General features: G+C 36.8%; 1 protein-coding gene across 1 annotated transcript in view; it reads right to left on the reverse strand.

Annotated features, from left to right (window-relative positions):
* Positions 1–18,154, reverse strand: part of USP25 (ubiquitin specific peptidase 25) — a 115,086-nt gene that overhangs the window by 94,883 nt on the left and 2,049 nt on the right. Inside the window, exons 2-3 of the mRNA XM_021714742.1 lie at positions 5,412–5,489; positions 1,905–2,049 (exon numbers count right to left, since the gene is read on the reverse strand). Of these exons, the coding sequence (XP_021570417.1) occupies positions 1,905–2,049; positions 5,412–5,489 (223 nt within the window). The remainder of the gene's footprint in view (positions 1–1,904; positions 2,050–5,411; positions 5,490–18,154) is intronic.

Here is an 18,154-nt window from a genome sequence, read left to right on the forward strand (position 1 = left end):
GTGTGAGACAGAAGTACTCCAGCTTTGGCTGACATAAGATCACAAGAGCAAAAAACTAAGATTATCCTGAAAATCAAAAAGTAAAATATTGGCTAGGCGCGGTGGCTCAAGCCTGTAATCCCAGCACTTTGGGAGGCTGAGGCGAGAGGACGGCCTGAGCCCACGGGCTCGAGACCAGCCTGGGCAACTTAGCAAGACCTCTTCTCTACAATCCATCAAAATTAGTTGGGCGTGGTAGCATGTACCTGTAGCTCTGATTACTTGGAAGGCTGAGGTGGAAGGATAGCCGGAGCCCAGCAAGTCGATGCTGGAGTGGCCCTGAGCGTGTGCCACTGTACTCCAGCCTGGGCGTCGGAGTGAGAACCCAACTCAAAAAAAAAATGTAAAATATTTTAGTCAACAAGCATTAAGCAGTCCTTAACATAAATCAAAATCTATAAACATCTAAGTGAGTGGGTTCTTTCTGGTTGTTTCCTAATTTTGATGAGGTCAATAAACAAAGTCAGAAATTATCTTCAAATACATGTTAATAATTAAAACTTCACAAATCCACGATGCATTAAAAATAACCATATTTTATACAGTACAATTATTAATGCATAATGATATGAAAGTAACAGATATTTTTTAAAACTCTGAGTGCTACATAATATTCATATTACAGCCGGGCTCGGTGGCTCAGCCTGTAATCCCGCGCCTTTGGGAGGCTGAGGTGAGTGGATTGCCTGAGCCCGCTGGTTCGAGACCCGCCTGAGCAGCGAGACCTCATCTCTACAATAAATCAAAAATTCAGCCAGGCGTGGTAGCGCATGCCTGTAATTCTGGCTACTTGGAAGGCTGAAGCAGAAGGATCGCAGGAGCCCAGCAGGTCGAGGCTGCAGTGGCCGGGAGCGGCCACTGCACTCCAGTCTGGGCGACAGAGTGAGACTCCAACTCAAAAAAAATATACATATATTCATATTACAAAGAAAAATTTCAGTCTCATGTAAAATCTTCCATATATGTGTGTATATCTCCAAAATGCCTTTTCCAAGTTTTTTTTTTAGCTGAAAGATAATTTTGCTACATGATAGTAAACCTTTTCCTCCAAAGTTTTATTTGGAAGCCAGGGAGAGATAAGGGAAATTATGTCAAATGGTAAACCTATCAGTAATTTATCGGTAATTAGAAATGATACTTTACCTTCAAAAGTAATCCTAAGACCCCTACCAACACTTAAAAGTCACAAAATGAAAGATTGTGCACATTTAAAATTCTAGAAAGCTTTCCTTTTATGAATATATCTTTAGTTGTTCCATATCTCAAAGCAATAAATATTATATGAGGCTGGGCTCAGTGGCTCAGCCTGTAATCCCAGCACTTTGGGAGGCCGAGGAGAGTGAGAGTGAATTGCCTGAGCCTGCAGGTTCAAGACCAGCCTGGCAACTTGGCGAAACCTTGTCTCTACAATAAATCAAAAATTAGGTGGGCGTGGTAGCACGCACCTGTAGTTCTGGCTACTTGGAAGGCTAAGGTGGAAGGATTTCCAGAGCCCAGCAGGTTTAAAACTCTGAGTTGCCCAGACTGGCACACTTACGGCCACCCCCGACAGCTGGGGTGGCCATAAGCGTGCCACAGCACTCCAGTCTGGGCAACTGAGTGAGACTTCAACTCAAAAAAAAAAAATTATATGAAATGTTCTATGAAAAAAATATAACTTAGATAAAATGTTTTTCTTCTAATCTGGAAAAAAAAGTATAATGTAGCTAATAAAACTATATGCTCACTTCAACTACATTAAAAAGAACCAAGGTTAAGGTAGTTCTTTTTTGTTCTTCACCTCTGCTTAAGCATACTTAGTATATTACCAAGGAAAAATTTTCAGTGCATTTCTATTAAATACTAAGAAACAAAATAAAACTTACTTGTATCTGCTTGACTTCCCACACTGATGTATCTATCGTTGCCAGGTAGTGCTGTTTGGTAATAAGTTGTCTCCTCCTGCTGAGGGGTCTTAGCATTCTTCGCAGTAAGGAAAGCCACTGCTAATTCCAAGTTTCCATTACTATCCTTCAGGTGTCAAGACAGGAACATCAAATGTTTTGAAATAATTCTATACATTCTATACATAAAACTTATGCAATTTTCTCCATAATAATACTTTATAGCAAAACTCACTTTCAGATTTGAAATTATCCCTAAGTGACTTTAACTGTATAATGTAAATTCATAATTCATTAAGTATACTTATCAATAGTAATTCCTTTCTATTAATTAAAACAAATATAATATAAAAATTAATCACTAATTTCTTAGTTTTCTATTACTTTCTGGCTTAATAAAAGTCAATCACAAACTTATACTTTTAAGCAAATTAATTAAAAAATGTTTCTGAAATTCTCCATATAAGAGTACAAAATTAATATTTAAAATAGTACTTCTGTAAGCAAGGATAATAAAAGACATTCTCTTTTAAAGTGTTGGATACATACATAGAGACAAACTTAAGCAAAATGTCAAGGACTCACAGGAAGAAAACAGCAAGATGTACTAAAGCTTGATAATATGGAGAGAGACACAGAACTCTAGACAGAAATAATGAATATTCTCCAGATAACAATCCAACCAAAATTGAATATGTAAATTTTATCTAGTTCTCATCAAAAGCACAGCTGGACAAAATTACTCTAAAGTTCATTTAGAAGAAAGTAGATGCTAGAATAACCAAGAATTTCTTAAGTGACAAAATAACAAGAAGAGACTTGCACAGCCATACCTTTATCTATCTTTATAGTCTCTGTATACTTGACAACAAATAAAATACAACCTTAGCTCTAAGACAGCTAACTGAAACAATGTAAGAAATGTAGATGTTCATAATGAAGCTATCTTTGTAACAGAAGGCCAGGCCATGAAGTCTCTGTAGGCCCTAAGAACTTCAACAAATATACATGTGTCAAAGGAAGCCAGTGAAAGATTTTGGGAAGGAATGGCATGGCATGACTTATCATTTTAAAAGGTGCATTCTGGCTATGTATTAAAAACAGACTACAGGAGAGAAAGGACAGAAGCAGAGACCGACATTATTGCTATTATATTAAATATAAGACATGGTAGAAGTAGGATCAGGATGATTCCAAAAAGTGAAGCCTAAGCAACTGGAAGAACGAAGGCCCCAAAACCCCCGCCAGTTTCATTTCTAGCAGTTGGTAAGCAGAGAAAGGTAAAAGTGCACTTTGAAAACCACCGCTGCTTTCAAGTATGTTGTAATCTGTCACAGTCATTATAAGATATTCTTAAATTACTTATCCAAACTCTAAGCTAGACAAGTCAACTAATCATAAAATAAATTGCAATAATGATGGCTAACATTTATTAAGCACTTACTGCATACCAAGAACTATATTAAGTGTTTCTCATATACTGCCCATATAATAATAAAAAACTAAATATAGCAGGAATTTACATATTGAAGAACTAACTTTATAGAGTTAAAAGTAGATTCTCAAGAGAAATTAATCAATGATGCTATGTTGCCCAAAAGTAGATATCTTGTCAGTATATTGCTAAAAAAAAGTCAACTCATTATAAAATATCTTACAAATTTATAATGGGAAACAAAGTTTAAGTATACTATTTTCCCCCAGCTACAAGTAACTGAAACAAAAATCTGAAGGAAAAAAAAAACACCTATGCTCACACAGTTTACAAAATAGAAATGTAGACAAGACTTAATTTGATCTATATGTTCTCCAAGTTTAAAAAAAATGAATTCCCCAAATTTACCCTGACATGGAGAGAGGTTAGCCTCATACTCAGAGATACATAATGGCAAAGGCATTTCTGAAAATAGACATGAAATAACTTATTCATGATATTTATTAGAATAAAGAAAAGAACTAGCAATCATCTAAATGTTATAATCATAAAAATTTAAGTGTGACACTTCTACTTCCTTTCCAAATACTTTTACGGTGGCTTCATAAGCCCTGCCTTAATGCTCTAAATGTACTGTACTATTTCTTCATTTTCCTGAGGCGGAAATAAGGTGAAACAAAGCTTCTAGTAAAAGGAGCGGAAATTAAGTGCAGCAACCTGTGTTCAGGCTGCTTTGTTTTCTATTCCAAGTTTCTCCACATACTAGCTGTGATATTGGGCAAGTTGCTTTAACCTCTCTGTTGCTTCATCTTCAAAAGAGGGATGAAAATAAAACTTATCTCATACAGTTATTATGAGGATAAGTTAGCCCCATAAAGTACTTAAAATAGTGCCAGGTACTACTAAGTGTTTAACAAGTGCTACTTATTAACATTACTATTATAATGGTCTTTATTATAATCATCTAAAAGATAAATTATGTCTAGAAACAAATAAATTTTTGGCTCAGAATCACATAATTAATACTATCCTACAAACAAGTTCCAAAAGGATTGGATATGACTCTAAAGGCAATGATATACTGTTGTTAGCCTTTATCAGAAATACACAAATGAACTTAAAATACCATACAGTTCTATTTTTTGAATATCTTTCATTCGCTCTTTTTTTTTTTTTTTTTTTTTTTTTTGAGGCAGGTCTCACTCTACTGCCCTGGCTTGAGTTCAGTGCCAGAATCTCAGCTTGTGAAATCCTCAGTCTCATAAATAGCTGGGACTACAGGCATACACAACCACACCCAGCTCCTTTTTTTTTTTTTTTTTTTTTTTTTTGGTAAAAATGAGGTTTTGGTAGAGACAATGTTGCCTAGCCTGGTTTCAAACTCCAGGGCCCTAGCAATACTCCTGTCTGAGTCTCCCAAAGTGCTGGAATTACAGACCTGAGTCACTGTGCCCAGTCATACTCTTTTTTTTCAGTGTGAATATCCATATGATTTGACTCACCTGGGTATCTGTATGGAAATGAGGATGCAAGTAAGATATAACCAAAATGGTACACTTTATTTGTTGCATACACTGAAGAGTTTGAAGTTAAAAGTTTTTAACTTAAGGTGCCATTAGTTGAATGAGTGTGTATTCCTCCTTCTCAGAAGGAAAAAAATGTAAGTTTGGGTCCTTTATTAATTTCCTACTTTCCACTTCTCCACCTCTTCCTCTAACCCATCCCACCCTTCATCTTCATTTAAACTCTAAAACCATAGATCGTGAGGAAAACCATCCAACAGAATCAGGACTCACATCCAATCATTTTGTACAAAAAAAGTATTTCACATAGACAGAACTTCTGTTACTCCTAGGAATCATGGAATATGAGATTGCTGAAAGTTACCACGTTCAAAATTACAGTATGTTAAGTGAGGATCTTACTTTACAAAAGCTCATTCCTATGTCTCTACTACTACAAACAACATGGAGTAACTAAAAAGCTCAACTTTCAAATATGCACACAGTAGAGATAAGGGTATACCACAAACTGTGTCATGACAGAGGCCATACCTTCAAGGCTTGCTGCAGAATCTGGGTGTCAGTAATCCCTGTGATTTCTCTCAGCTGATTCAAAAACGTCTGCTGGTGCTATAGGAAAAAAAGGACAAAAATTACATTCTGGACTCTGAAAATATACAAGAAGAAAATATATGATCTTTGGGTAAAAGGAAAAAAAAACAGAAAACAAAATAAACTAGAGTTAAAAAAGAAAAAGAAATAAAGCTTGAGAGAGACTAAATAAAGTTCATTCTTTTAGAAAGGATGAAGCAAGCTCTGGAGAGCCCTTATTCCATTCTCGTGTTTCCAAAAGGGAACTTCTCTTCATTACTCCCCAAGAACTCGTATTGATTTAACAGTTTCTGTCCCACTCTTCATCCTTCATTTCCTCCCCCTTCCCTAAAAAAGGAGTGATAATCTCAAGGAGAAGAACACCTGGGATGTGTGAAAACAGCAGTCCATAACTAGATGAGTAATTACATCATGGAGATCCTCAGATCTATTCAAGAAAAAAAGATCACTGCATTCTCCAATCTGTCATAAAAGAGTATGAAATGAATAGAGCATCTGCGCCCACTTCATTCTTCTTACACTTACACGCTGCAGGAGAGCAGGAGGAGAAGTAGAGGGATGGGACTCCACTAACAAATTCTCCCCTGATCTTCCCTAAATAATAACCAACTTCTTCCCTACATCTCTGTATTTCTTAAAGCAAGTTCCCCAATATTGTAAAACAGTACCATGAAATAAATAAACTGCAATGGATACGACGCAAGCCTGGTCACCAGGATAAATTAGGAGCTACAGAAATTTCTTTTGAAAATGTTTTACATTTATCTCAGTAATAATTCATCTGAGAATCTTCAATGGATGCTAAAACCACTGAACCAGTTTCATGAGAAAAAGAATATTTGCATAGTTTCAAATTCACTTCCCACAAATTATAATGGAAGAATAACTTTATAGTTTAAAATGTGACAGTCATCACCTTAACCAAAAGATTCAAGTTAATAACCAACATTGAGACAAAACAGCACTGTGTGGCTCCTAACACAATATAATCTGTGATATTCCTGACAAAAATGCATAACCTAAATCTAATTTTAAGGAAGCATCAGAAAAACCCAGACTGAAGGACATAGTGCAAAGTAATCACTGTACTGTCTTCAAAAATATCCATGCCATGAAAAACAAAGAGTGAGTCTCCACGTCAAAGGAGATCTTTAATAAAGAGGCATAGCAACCAAATACAACACAGGACGCCTAACTGCATCTCATACCAATTGTTATGCAGGATATTTCTGGGACAATTGGAGAACTATGCATATGGACTGCTTAGTAATGATACTGCATTTATTTTAAGTTTCTGAATTTGATAACTGCAGAATAGTAAGAGAAAATTGGTTTTTTCTTAGAAAATATACCCTGAAGTATTTAACTGGTAAAGGTGCATGATGTCTACAACTTACTCTCAAATGGTTCAGAAAAGAAAAAAAAAAGGAAGCTCTTGTACTAAGTCTTACAACTTTAAATTTGAAATTATTTTAAAATAAAAAGCTTTTAAATGTTCTTTATTCAGATTTGCTGATGTCAGAATTGTAAAATGTGCATTTAAAAACATGTCTAATAACTTAAATATGTATAGTATCAATTTTCAGAAGTCTAGAAGGTCCTAAATAAATTACACCAAAAGTTTAAGATAATGCAGTCCAAATATCTTTTACAGAAACCATATGTATCAGTTAGAAACTAAATTCAGCTTCATGTAACACATTCCCAACTAAATAGTAGCTTCAATATTCTGGAGTGTCTTTCTTTTCTAAATTAAGGAGTTGCAGTGGGCAGCCAAGCCTGTAAGGACATCCAGCAGCATAATGTCTCTATGTGGGACATCCCATCATAATGTCTGTCACTCCATGGTATACTCCTCCGCCATCCTGTCCAAGTTCTAGGTAGGAAAAAGGAAAGGGCAAAGGACAAAAGGTATCTGCAAATGAATCTGCCTTCCTTTTCTCTTTCCACCACTCCGGCTGGAGTTCAGTGGCATGATCGCATCTCACTACAGCCTCAAACTCCTGCATCCACACCCTTTGCCACTGGTTACTTCCTCCCACGAGAAACATGATACATTCCCTGTAGCATTAATGATGAATGGCATGTTAGCAGACAGCATGCAAGCAGACATGAAATACACCTGCACGATGGGCTGGCCCTGCCAAACTTCTGCAACCTCCTTAGAAGAACATTGTTTGGTAGCCCAGTTGCCTGGGAAGAATGAGACACAAGTGAAGAGCCATCTGAGGCAGAGAAGCAAATCTGTGACCATGATGACAATATTTCCTTATGCCATTTAGGTTTTGAGATGGTCTGTTATGGCAATACTTGACTAATACAGAGTGCAGTAAGAATACTGAGTATTTTACGGATAGAAACAAAGTCTTTGAAATTTTGTGGGGATTTTTTATGGGGGGGTGTTTTGTTTATCTTTTACTTCAAAGTCACCTAAATATCCAAGAAAAATTTAGGAGTATCTCCAACATATCTCATGTTTTCCTAAACCTTGACTGAAAATGAAACAAAGAGAAGAACTGGGGAAAGGGGAGAAACTGCGTAAAATAGAAAAAAAGTGAAAGAATTTCCTAAGGTAGCAAGAAATGCAAAAGAGATCAAGAGAACAATGACAAAAATTGTAAGTTTAAGGCAGAGAAGCTACCTCATTTGTAAAGTCTTCCCCCTTGTTACTGACATCTTCCAACTGTGCTTTTCCTGTCTTTGAAAACCTGCATCTTCATTTCCTGCAATTACACTTTTTTGGTACTGCTACTTCTATTGTGATTAAGAACCTGGTCCTTCTTTCAAAGTCTGTACCTTCCCATTTACCAAGCTGTGATACACTCTAATCCTCCACTGGGAATGTCCTCCATGGGGTTCTTTCCTTGACTAGCAATTTGGGATTCAAAGGGAACCCAATTCAATCCACTTTCACATCTATAGCCCTTTTCTGAGTTCTGAGGTCCTCTCTGTATGAATTTTTCATCTACTAAAATACAGGGAGTTGGGTCCAACACTGTCCCACCACTGGACCAAGAAGGGCAAGATGAAATGTCAAAGAGACTGAATTGCTTGCATACACCACAAAAATCATAAGCAAAGAAGAAAAGACGATATACAGGCCTTCAGATTCCTTTCTCAATGTTATTTTTACTGCACAATGATATCCTTAGGTGCCTACTATGTGCAAAATACAGCACCATGCACTTAAGGTATAAGGAAGCATTGGTGATTTCAATATAAAGTAAGAATCAAAGGACTTCACAGAAATTGTTTCTCTCCCCAGTTAACTCTACCTGATGCTGGGGTCTTTTAAAAATCTGTTCCAGTAAAGACAGCATATTTAACATCAGTATACTTTTTGAGGGTGCAAAAAAGGGGATCTCGAGCCTAAGTCAAAGAAAGAAGATATGCATTTATTATGCTCTTGCCGTATGCTACTGTTGAGGCTCAGAAAACAATGTCCCAAAGTATGGTATTTTGGCTTGCTGTGTGCTCTGAACAAAGGCACTTGAAAGGCCTCAAAAATAAACCTCAGAACCAAGTTGCCTTTTTGACATTCTCCTGCCTCCACTTTCCCTTAGGAAGCACAAGGAGGGGCTCTCTCTGAAGTTCCTTATCTGACTCAGGGAGGTTCATCCAGAAGGAATGGAATTGTCTTGAACCACCTCCCCGGAATCGGGATTAACCAAAGATTATCTCCTTTCACAGGAGGGGAAACAAAAAGTCCATGCAGCTCACCGTGCCCGAATGGATGTTTCACTCATTCTTTCCATTACTTTCTAAGGGTTGTTACTTGAGAGACTCTATCTACACAATAGGACAGCCTGTGTTCACAGTGCAGTTCCGCCCTTAACTATCTCGTAACTTGTTGCAACGTCCCCAGAGCACAAAACAACTTTGTCCCAGGCCACTGTCTGCTCTTTGGGCCCACTGGTCTCCCCTAAAAATCATTTACTCTTCCTCTAAAATTGCCTACATCCTCCACATCTCTCACCTCTATGAAGAGGATATTTAAGCTTCAACCATCTAGCCCTTCTTTTAGTCTCATTTTGTGTGGCACCCATGTATGCTTGCATGTCAATAAATTTGTATGCACTTTTCCTTTTAATCTGCTTATTGTCAGTTTATTTCACCACTCAATTAATCAAACTTTCAGAAAAAAAGTTAAACTTCCCTACACCATATTGCTTATAATGCTTCCAGTATACAATCTCATTAAATACACACACACACACACACACACACACACACACACAATTTAGGAAGCTACACTCATTTTATAGCTAAGAGAGACATCAAGAGTTCATTCAGTAAGTGCAGACACAAATGAAACCAGGTCCTTCCAATTCCACACCCTATGTACCTCTCATGTTTTCTTGTCTCTGATATCTGACACTGGAGATTAAAGATTCAGTAAACAATGAACACTCACTGCAAAAGTCCACTGTTATGTTTATGCAAAATACTTAGATAGTGGTAAAAGAAAACCACAGCACCATGGACTACAAAGCAGAAAGGATGTGTTTGTGATAGAGTGACTCATTAGTCAGTTGCTGGATCCTTTAACTGAATTCCCAAACATAAGTGAACTTTGTTTCAAGGGAAGAAAGTTACAGGTTTTCTTCCTTGGGGGAAAAAGGCAAGCCTAAGAATGATCTCGGAAAAAAATCCCAGGTGCAGTGGCTTACAAATGTAACTCCAGCATTTAGGTAGGCGGAGGCAAGAGGATTGCCTGAGCCCAGGGGTTCAAGACCAACCTGGACAAATTGGCAGGACCTCATCTCTGCAATAAATCAAAAAGCAAGCTGGGAATGGTGGCACGCGCCTGTGGTTCCAGTTACTTGGAAGGCTGCGGTGGCTGTTAATGTGCCACTGCACTCCAGCCTGGGCAGCAGTGAGACTCTGACTCAAAAAAAAAAAAATCGAATTTCCCAAGAATAGAAAAATAAACCCAACTTGATAGAATATCCCAAGGCATTCTTACACCTCAGAATCACATGCACTGAAGCACTACTAGCACCAAGCGGTAAACATTTCAAAGTCACCTATCAATGAGAAGATTCATTCATTCTACTGCCTTTAAAGAGAACAACCATACACGCATCTATATTTGCAGATACCTTCTGTGTCTCCCTGATAACACTAATCTGCTGTAGGTCATGTTCTCTCACAATAATGAGAAGCCCCTAAAACTCACTGATAGAGAATTTCAAGCATGTAACATGTCCTTCAGTGTTTACCAGTACAAACCTGCCTCTAACCAGCTATAAAAGAAAAAGAAAAGAAGTCTTAATCCCCTGAGTCTTTTTATTGTCGTTAATGTGCAATTTTGACCTTTCATTTCCCCTCAAAGGAAATATTCCATGAGCTCTCTGAGGAATGCTTCTATAATCCTTCTCATAGCTTACAGGGCCCTCTGACTGCCAGAATCTCCACCTGTCTCTAACCTAACTGCTCTCCCCATCCCCCCTTTCACAGTGAGCCTACAATGTGCAGTCATTCTTCTTCCCACCTAAAGCAAAGACCTTTGCACATTCAGGTGCTGCCTATTAGAGGTTCTGGCAAATCACCAAATGGTCTAAGTCCAAAGAAGGCAAGAGCTATTTTCACTCATCACTGTACTCCTGGTACCTGGTACAGTGTCTGGCACATGGTAGGTACTCAGGCATTACTGACTGAATAAGTCAATATCGCAGAGTTGGTAGAGGTGAGCTTGAATAAGTCAGATCACAAGACTTGAGCTCATCCACAGGAAAGAAGCACTAACATATTTTGAGTTGGTTACTTTGAGGACTGCACACACAGAAGTAGCTCTGAAAAGCTGGCCTTTCATTAAAAAAGAAAAAAGTACATTTATAAAGAAAGTCTACATTAGTACAAGTATTTGTATCAGAAAAAGGACTGCTACAGACAACTTTTATTACCTGAGAGACTTTTTACCTGCAGGACAAGTCACCTTTACCATACATTTCCTCCCCTCTCCCTCCTATAACCTGTGTTGCCACGACCCTAAGAGGCCCCAAACCCCTATTCCTTTCCGTAGCTCAGGACATTCCATAAGCTTTAAGCATGTGATGTTTCTTCAAGTCTCCTATTTTGTGGGACTCGCACGAGTACACACATAATTAAAATGGCTTTGCTCCTGTGTACCTACCTTATGTTAGCCAAAGAATCTAGATGGGTAGAGAAAGCCATTTTTTCTCCCCTACAGGGAGAATAAACTAATAAACAATAAGCAAACAAAATAATAAACTTTCTAACTCTTCTTAATTCTAGAAGCATACATAAATTAGACCCACTTAGTACGCAAACTTTCTACACTCTCCTCCAGTCCATATAGAATTTCTTATAAGTCTTAATTTCATAGTGCTAGTCCTGTCAATCTTACTTAAAGTCTCGTGTAGAGTACAATATTACTAAAGCTCCCTATTGTAAATAATCTATACAGTAATCCTATGAATGGTTCACGTATGCTGCATTTCCTACTGCCACAGAGTAAAGGTTTTCTCTCAATCTTTTTGAATTAACAGCACTTAAGCATTAAAATGAATCATTCATATATATCTATGAACACATAAATCTGAAGTTATACTTTTTTATTCTTTACCATTTCCATCTCGGCTTAAAAATGCCAGAAATTCGAAATTCAAAGTCTCTTCCTATCTTTTTGTAGAATTTCAGAGCTGGAAACAATATGAAATATTCATATAATCCAGGGTTGGGAAGGAACCCCGAGAAAATAAATGAGACACTTACAGAGGTCCTCAAACTTTAAAACAGGGGGCCAGTTCACTGTCCCTCAGACCGTTGGAGGGGCAGACTATAGTTTAAAAAAAAAAAAAACAGGAATTTGTTCATAGTATTTTTTTTTAAACTACAGTCCGCCCCTCCAACGGTCTGAGGGACAGTGAACTGACCCCCTATTTTAAAAGTTTGAGGACCCCTGCATGAGAAACAGCTAGCAAAGAGCAATGGATACAGCTGGGCCTAGACAAATGTTGGTTTCCACCGTCTCTTACCCCAGAGTTCTTCTCCCTACCTGTCACTCAACCTTTCAACCACATCTCCACCAGGTTTGCGTTCCTCAGAAAATGTCCCATCCCTATTAACTGGCAGATTAAAAAAATGCATCATAAGTAGAAACTCTATATGCAATTCTCTCAAAAAATATTGTCACACAGCGCTATAAGCTAAGTTCATACAGCATTAAATACATTTCAGGACCAAATAAGAATCCAACACCAGAAACATGGTTTCTATAGAAACATGCATTTTCAATTCCAAAAACCCGACTTGCAAAATCTTTTGGAACACAGTCTGTTTTTAAATTAGAGTGTCTATATTCTGGAAAATACGTAGGTAAACAAAACTTTTGTGAATGAAATCATATCCTTGAATTATGTTCTGCAGTTTAAGTAAATTATATATTTAATTTGGTTCTGATGCTAATAATTAAATTCCTAATACAGCTCTCTCATCCAATTAAAGTATGTCTCTCTAGTTTCCAAATTTAAATTTGCATAATTAATTTACAATTCAAAAATAAACTCCTTAATACTAATAAAAAAATACTTTAAGTAGAATTCTAAAACTAGAACAGTATATAGTTCTTAGCAGTTATATTTGTCACAAACAATTCCATAAAGCGAATTCAGTTTTTGGTCACACTAATGGCTAATATAATACACCCACTATCTATTAGAAACCCCATTCATCTAGATATAGCTAATAAAGCATATGCTCTACCTCACTTTCTCTTCCAGACTCATAAAAGAGCTACTGGCAGGAATTTCCCAAACTGCAGCATGTCAGCACACTTCCCCATGCAGTAGGCTTCAATCCTGACCTCTCAAACAAGTCCAAATCGCAGCCTTGGGGCTTTGGGAAGGCCTCTTCCAAATGTATACCTTCCTTTATTCTTTAGAGTTCTCCTTACCCTTTAGCAACCAATCATCTGTAACTAACCAACTTTATATTAAACCTTCTCTGTTCAAATTTGTGTTTTCTGTGTAATGACTGGACCCTAACTGATAGAACTTCCTTAAAAACAAATTTGTATTCTAACAATAATGAATTCTGTATTTAAGAGAATAAATCTCAAAAACAATTGGGAGAAAAATTAACCATATATGCTGAGCTCGATCCTATAACTAATATTTACTGAGCACTTATTAGGAACATATAAAGAGCTGGGCATGGTGGCTCACACCTGTAATCCTAGCACTTTGGGAGGTGGAGGCAAGAGGATTGGCTGAGCCCAGGGACTCAAGAACAGCTTGGGAAACTTCGTCTCTACAATAAATCAAAAAATTAGCCATGTGAGGTGGTACACACCTGTAGTTCTAGCTACTTGGAAGGCTGAGGCGGAAGGATCGCCTGAGCCCAGCAGGTCGAGGCTGCGGTAGTCATGAGCACGCCACTGCACTCCAGCCTGGGTGACAGAGTGAGCCTCTGACTCAGAACGAATGAATGAATAAATAAATAAATAAGGCACTGGCCTGGGTGACAGAGTGAGCCTCTGACTCAAAATAAATAAATAAATAAATAAATAAATAAATAAATAAATAAATAAATAAGGCACTGGAGATTTCATTAAGTCGTTAACTGATTAAATCATCAGCTAGTAACTGAACTCACTCTGTAACCCTCTCCACTCCTTGGAGGCTAGGGTTGAGAGTTCTCACTCTCTAACCACAGTGGTTAGCTTTTCAGGCAAATAGCACCTACCACACAGCTACAGAGTCTTTCCTCCCAGAGACAGCCCTACACCCCAACCTCTACCTCCGCCTCACTCCTCCCACCAGTCATCTAATTAGCATACAAAGACCCCAGGGTTTTAGGAGCGGTGCCAGGAATCTAGGGAAAAGACCTAATTTTTTTTTTAAATATACCACAGCCAGCCACATAAAGCTACCTATAGATAACAAAGGCACCAATTCATTTGGTTTTTCTTAGTCCTTGCTCGTAGACTTTTATTTCCTTAGAATAAAACCTTCAATCTACCTACAGATCTTGAGACTTTTCCTATTCTCCTAGATACTTAGTACTACCTACAAATACTTCATTTAACTTCTAATATCATATGTGCATATCTGACTCAAACAATCAAACAAAGACTTTTGTGTATTATTTATTTCTCAATCTGCTTAAAATAAAGAAAGAATAAGTAGACATGCTACTGAGTAGTAACCATGTATCTAAACAGAAATGTACACAGGCAATTGAAAGCCTGAAACCAGTGTTTAAGAGTAAGTAACATTACTTTATTTTGAATCTACAAACTTGATAGTAATGAACATAAATGACTGGAAAAATACATAATCTCTCAAAGATAAAAACTTCAAAGAAGAAAGCAGAAAATAAAAGATGAAACTGATATGGAGACCTGCCATTGTCTGTTCACATTGTCACAACCCCTAGAGAAGGGCATGGCAAGGGTTGGAGTGGTCCTGCACATACCCACAATCCAGAGAGTTAACAAAAGGTGCACTTCACTTATCTCCTATGCTCCACCAAAACAAAGGATAATAACCCAGGAGGATGGGGGTGGAAGTGGGGGGTAGCAATAAAGCAGTAATCAACACAATTACGACTCTAGTATCGTAACACTGTCTCACAGTGTCTACAAAAGCAATTGTCACATTGCACAGCAGTATCTCACTCTTCTTGATTGCCCAGGCTCTCAGATATGTACACAAGGCAAAGTACTCACAAGCTCTGATAAATATAGAGCACTAACTTAAAAGCAAGTTGTAATTGTTACCTCTTATTCACAGCAAGCATGTTCTACTCTATACTAAATCACATAACCTGCTTGGTTTCAATATTCTTGCTTGAAAGACACTGCAATAACTACATCTGCTGAGCTACAGCAAAAAAGAAAAAGAATTCTAAGCTGTGATCAAAATTTGTGAATATCAGCACATCTGTGAAGGTTTTACAACAAAAAGGCCAAGAACACTACTATAAAAATAGTTATCAATGAACACTAGGGTCACAAATGTAGTAAGAATGACAACAAAAATAAAATTTATTTCCAAAGATTTAATAATATATTACAAGAATACCCTGAAACACATATACCAATTTCCTAAGTTGAAGTTCCAAACGCCAAATTAGCTTCTACAAAACACTACCATCTGCCAAATTAAGTTAACCTTGTTATTCTGAATTATCCTAATCTTGTAGCTTTGGTTATAGCTAAGTTATCAGTTTTTTTTAATAATAATGCATAAGACCTATACAACAGAGAATAAAAAATATATTCCTAGTTTATATTTAAGCAAGTTTCAATAAAACTATAATAAAAGTATTTTAATTCAAAGAAGAGAGTTCCTAACACCTGTTTTCTTTTGAAATGGTCCCAACTCAAGTATAAAAAAAAATTGTCATCAGGTGGAATACCAATGGGGAGAAGGAGAAACTGTTAAAAAAAAAAAAAAAAAGTTGCTGGTTCTCCAGAGGGGAAAAATGAATTTGGACACCTACTCAAACAATACGCAAAAATCAAATCCACATGGCATAAACTTAAATGCCAAAGACAAAATTAGAAAAAGATTAGTGGGCAACAAATGAAAATATCATTATGAAACAGCATGGAGGTTTCTATAATAAACTAATTACATGAGACTAAATTAAAACTATGAACTTCTATTCATGAAAGGACACCATAAAAGGCACTGGAGATTTCATTAAGGCATAACTGATTAAATCATCAGTCACCAGTAAGTGAACTCAATCTGCAACCCCTCTCTACCCCACCCCAGAAAATGGTATTTACAAAGCACATACAGTCGCAGTTGTCCCTATCCATGATTCCACTTTCTAAAGTTTGTTACCAGCAGTCAATCACAGCACAAAAATATTAAATGAAAAATTCCAGAAATAAACGTATTAAGTTTTAAACTGTGCTCTGTTCTGACTGTGCATAGTGTGTGATGAGCTCTCGCTCCATGCTACTCACAACATGAATAATCCCTTTGTTCAGCATATCTACACTGTATGCACTACCTGCCCTCAGGCACTCAGTAATCCTATCAGTTATCAAATGTTTGGAGAGAGACGCCACATTCACACAGTTTTTATACACTATATTGCTATAATTGTTCTACTTTGTTATTACTTGCTGTTTTACTCTCTTACTGTGTCTAATTTATAAATTCAACTTTATCACAGGTATGTAGATATAGGAAAACGCATACTACGTATAGGGTTCAATATATCCACAGTTTCAGGCATCCACCGGGGATCTTGGAACATATTCCTTGAGGATAATGGGAGACTTGTAAGTGGAAAACCAAAAGCTGTATTTAGACTATAAATAACTACTTCAAATCAGAAAGAAAAAAGTGAACAACAAAAAACGCACAAGAGAAACAAATGTGAATTTCACAGAAAAGACAATCCATAAACATATAAAAAGACAATCAAATAGTTTATTAACAGAATAGTAAAGTTCAATATATACAGAGTATAAATGAACTACAACATAAAAATTGTTAACAAAATATTGGCAATCTAGAAATAGAAGGAAACTTTTTCTTAAAAAAGGCATCTACAAGAAGTGCAACTATGATCATACTTAGTAGTTGAATGCTTTTCATATAAAGTAGAAAACAAGACAAGGATGTGTCATCACCACCTCTATTCAACATTGTACATAAAACTCCAAAGCATGCAATTCAAAAATGTATAAAAGGTTGCAAATAAGGAAAATTATGAGAACTAATAGGTGAATTTAGCAAGGTCACGATATACAAGTTTCATATACAAAAATCAACTATATTCTCTATACCAGCAAAAAACAATTGGAATATAATACTAAAATTAAAAAATATATAATAGCACCAAAAAAATCAAGCTATGCAAGGACCTATAAATTATACTGTTGAAAAACTAAAGAAAATTTAAATAAATGGAAAAATATAGTATGATCTTGGGTTGAAAGACTCAAGTATTGTTAAGAAGTCCATTTAGTCAGAACTGATCTATATATTCAACACAATCTCATTAAAAAATCCCAGCAGTTTCTTTGTCCAGCTGTACAAAATGCTTCAGAATTTTATTTGGAAACACAAAAAGATCTTCAATAGGCAAAACATTTTTTTAACAAGAGCAAAGCCGAAGAACTTGTATTTACCAATGTCAAGATACATTTCAAAGCCACAGTAATCAGGACTGTATGGTACAGCAAAACGATAGAAAAGAATAGAGTTCAAAAACAGGCCCACTTATACATGGCTAATTAATTTTCCATAAAGATACCAATGTAATTCAATGATGAGAGGATAGTCTTTCCAAAAGAAAGTGCTGAAACAACTAGACAGCCATATGTAATAAATGAACTTGACTCTTACAACTCAAAGCAAACACAAAAATAAGTTCCAAATGGATCATAGAGTCAAAATGATAAAGTTTCTAGAATAAAACACACACACAAAGGTTGCAAACTAAGGTTCAAGAAAATAGGTTAAAGGGTTAGAGTTTAAAAAAAAAAAAAGTTAAACCATTAAACTTCAATATTAAAATATTTCAACTTTAAAGAAACTTGGCGAGACCTTCTCTCTACAATAAATCAAAATGAGCCGGGCGTGGTAGTGCGCGCCTATAGTTCCAGCTACTCGGAAGGCTGAGGCGGAAGGATCGCCGAAGCCCAGCAGGTCGAGGCTGCGGTGGCCGGGAGCGGCCACTGCACTCCAGGA

The sequence above is a fragment of the Carlito syrichta genome, unplaced genomic scaffold, assembly GCF_000164805.1.
Source record: "Carlito syrichta isolate Samal-C Ts95f unplaced genomic scaffold, Tarsius_syrichta-2.0.1 Scaffold97002, whole genome shotgun sequence".
Taxonomy (NCBI): Eukaryota; Metazoa; Chordata; class Mammalia; order Primates; family Tarsiidae; genus Carlito; species Carlito syrichta.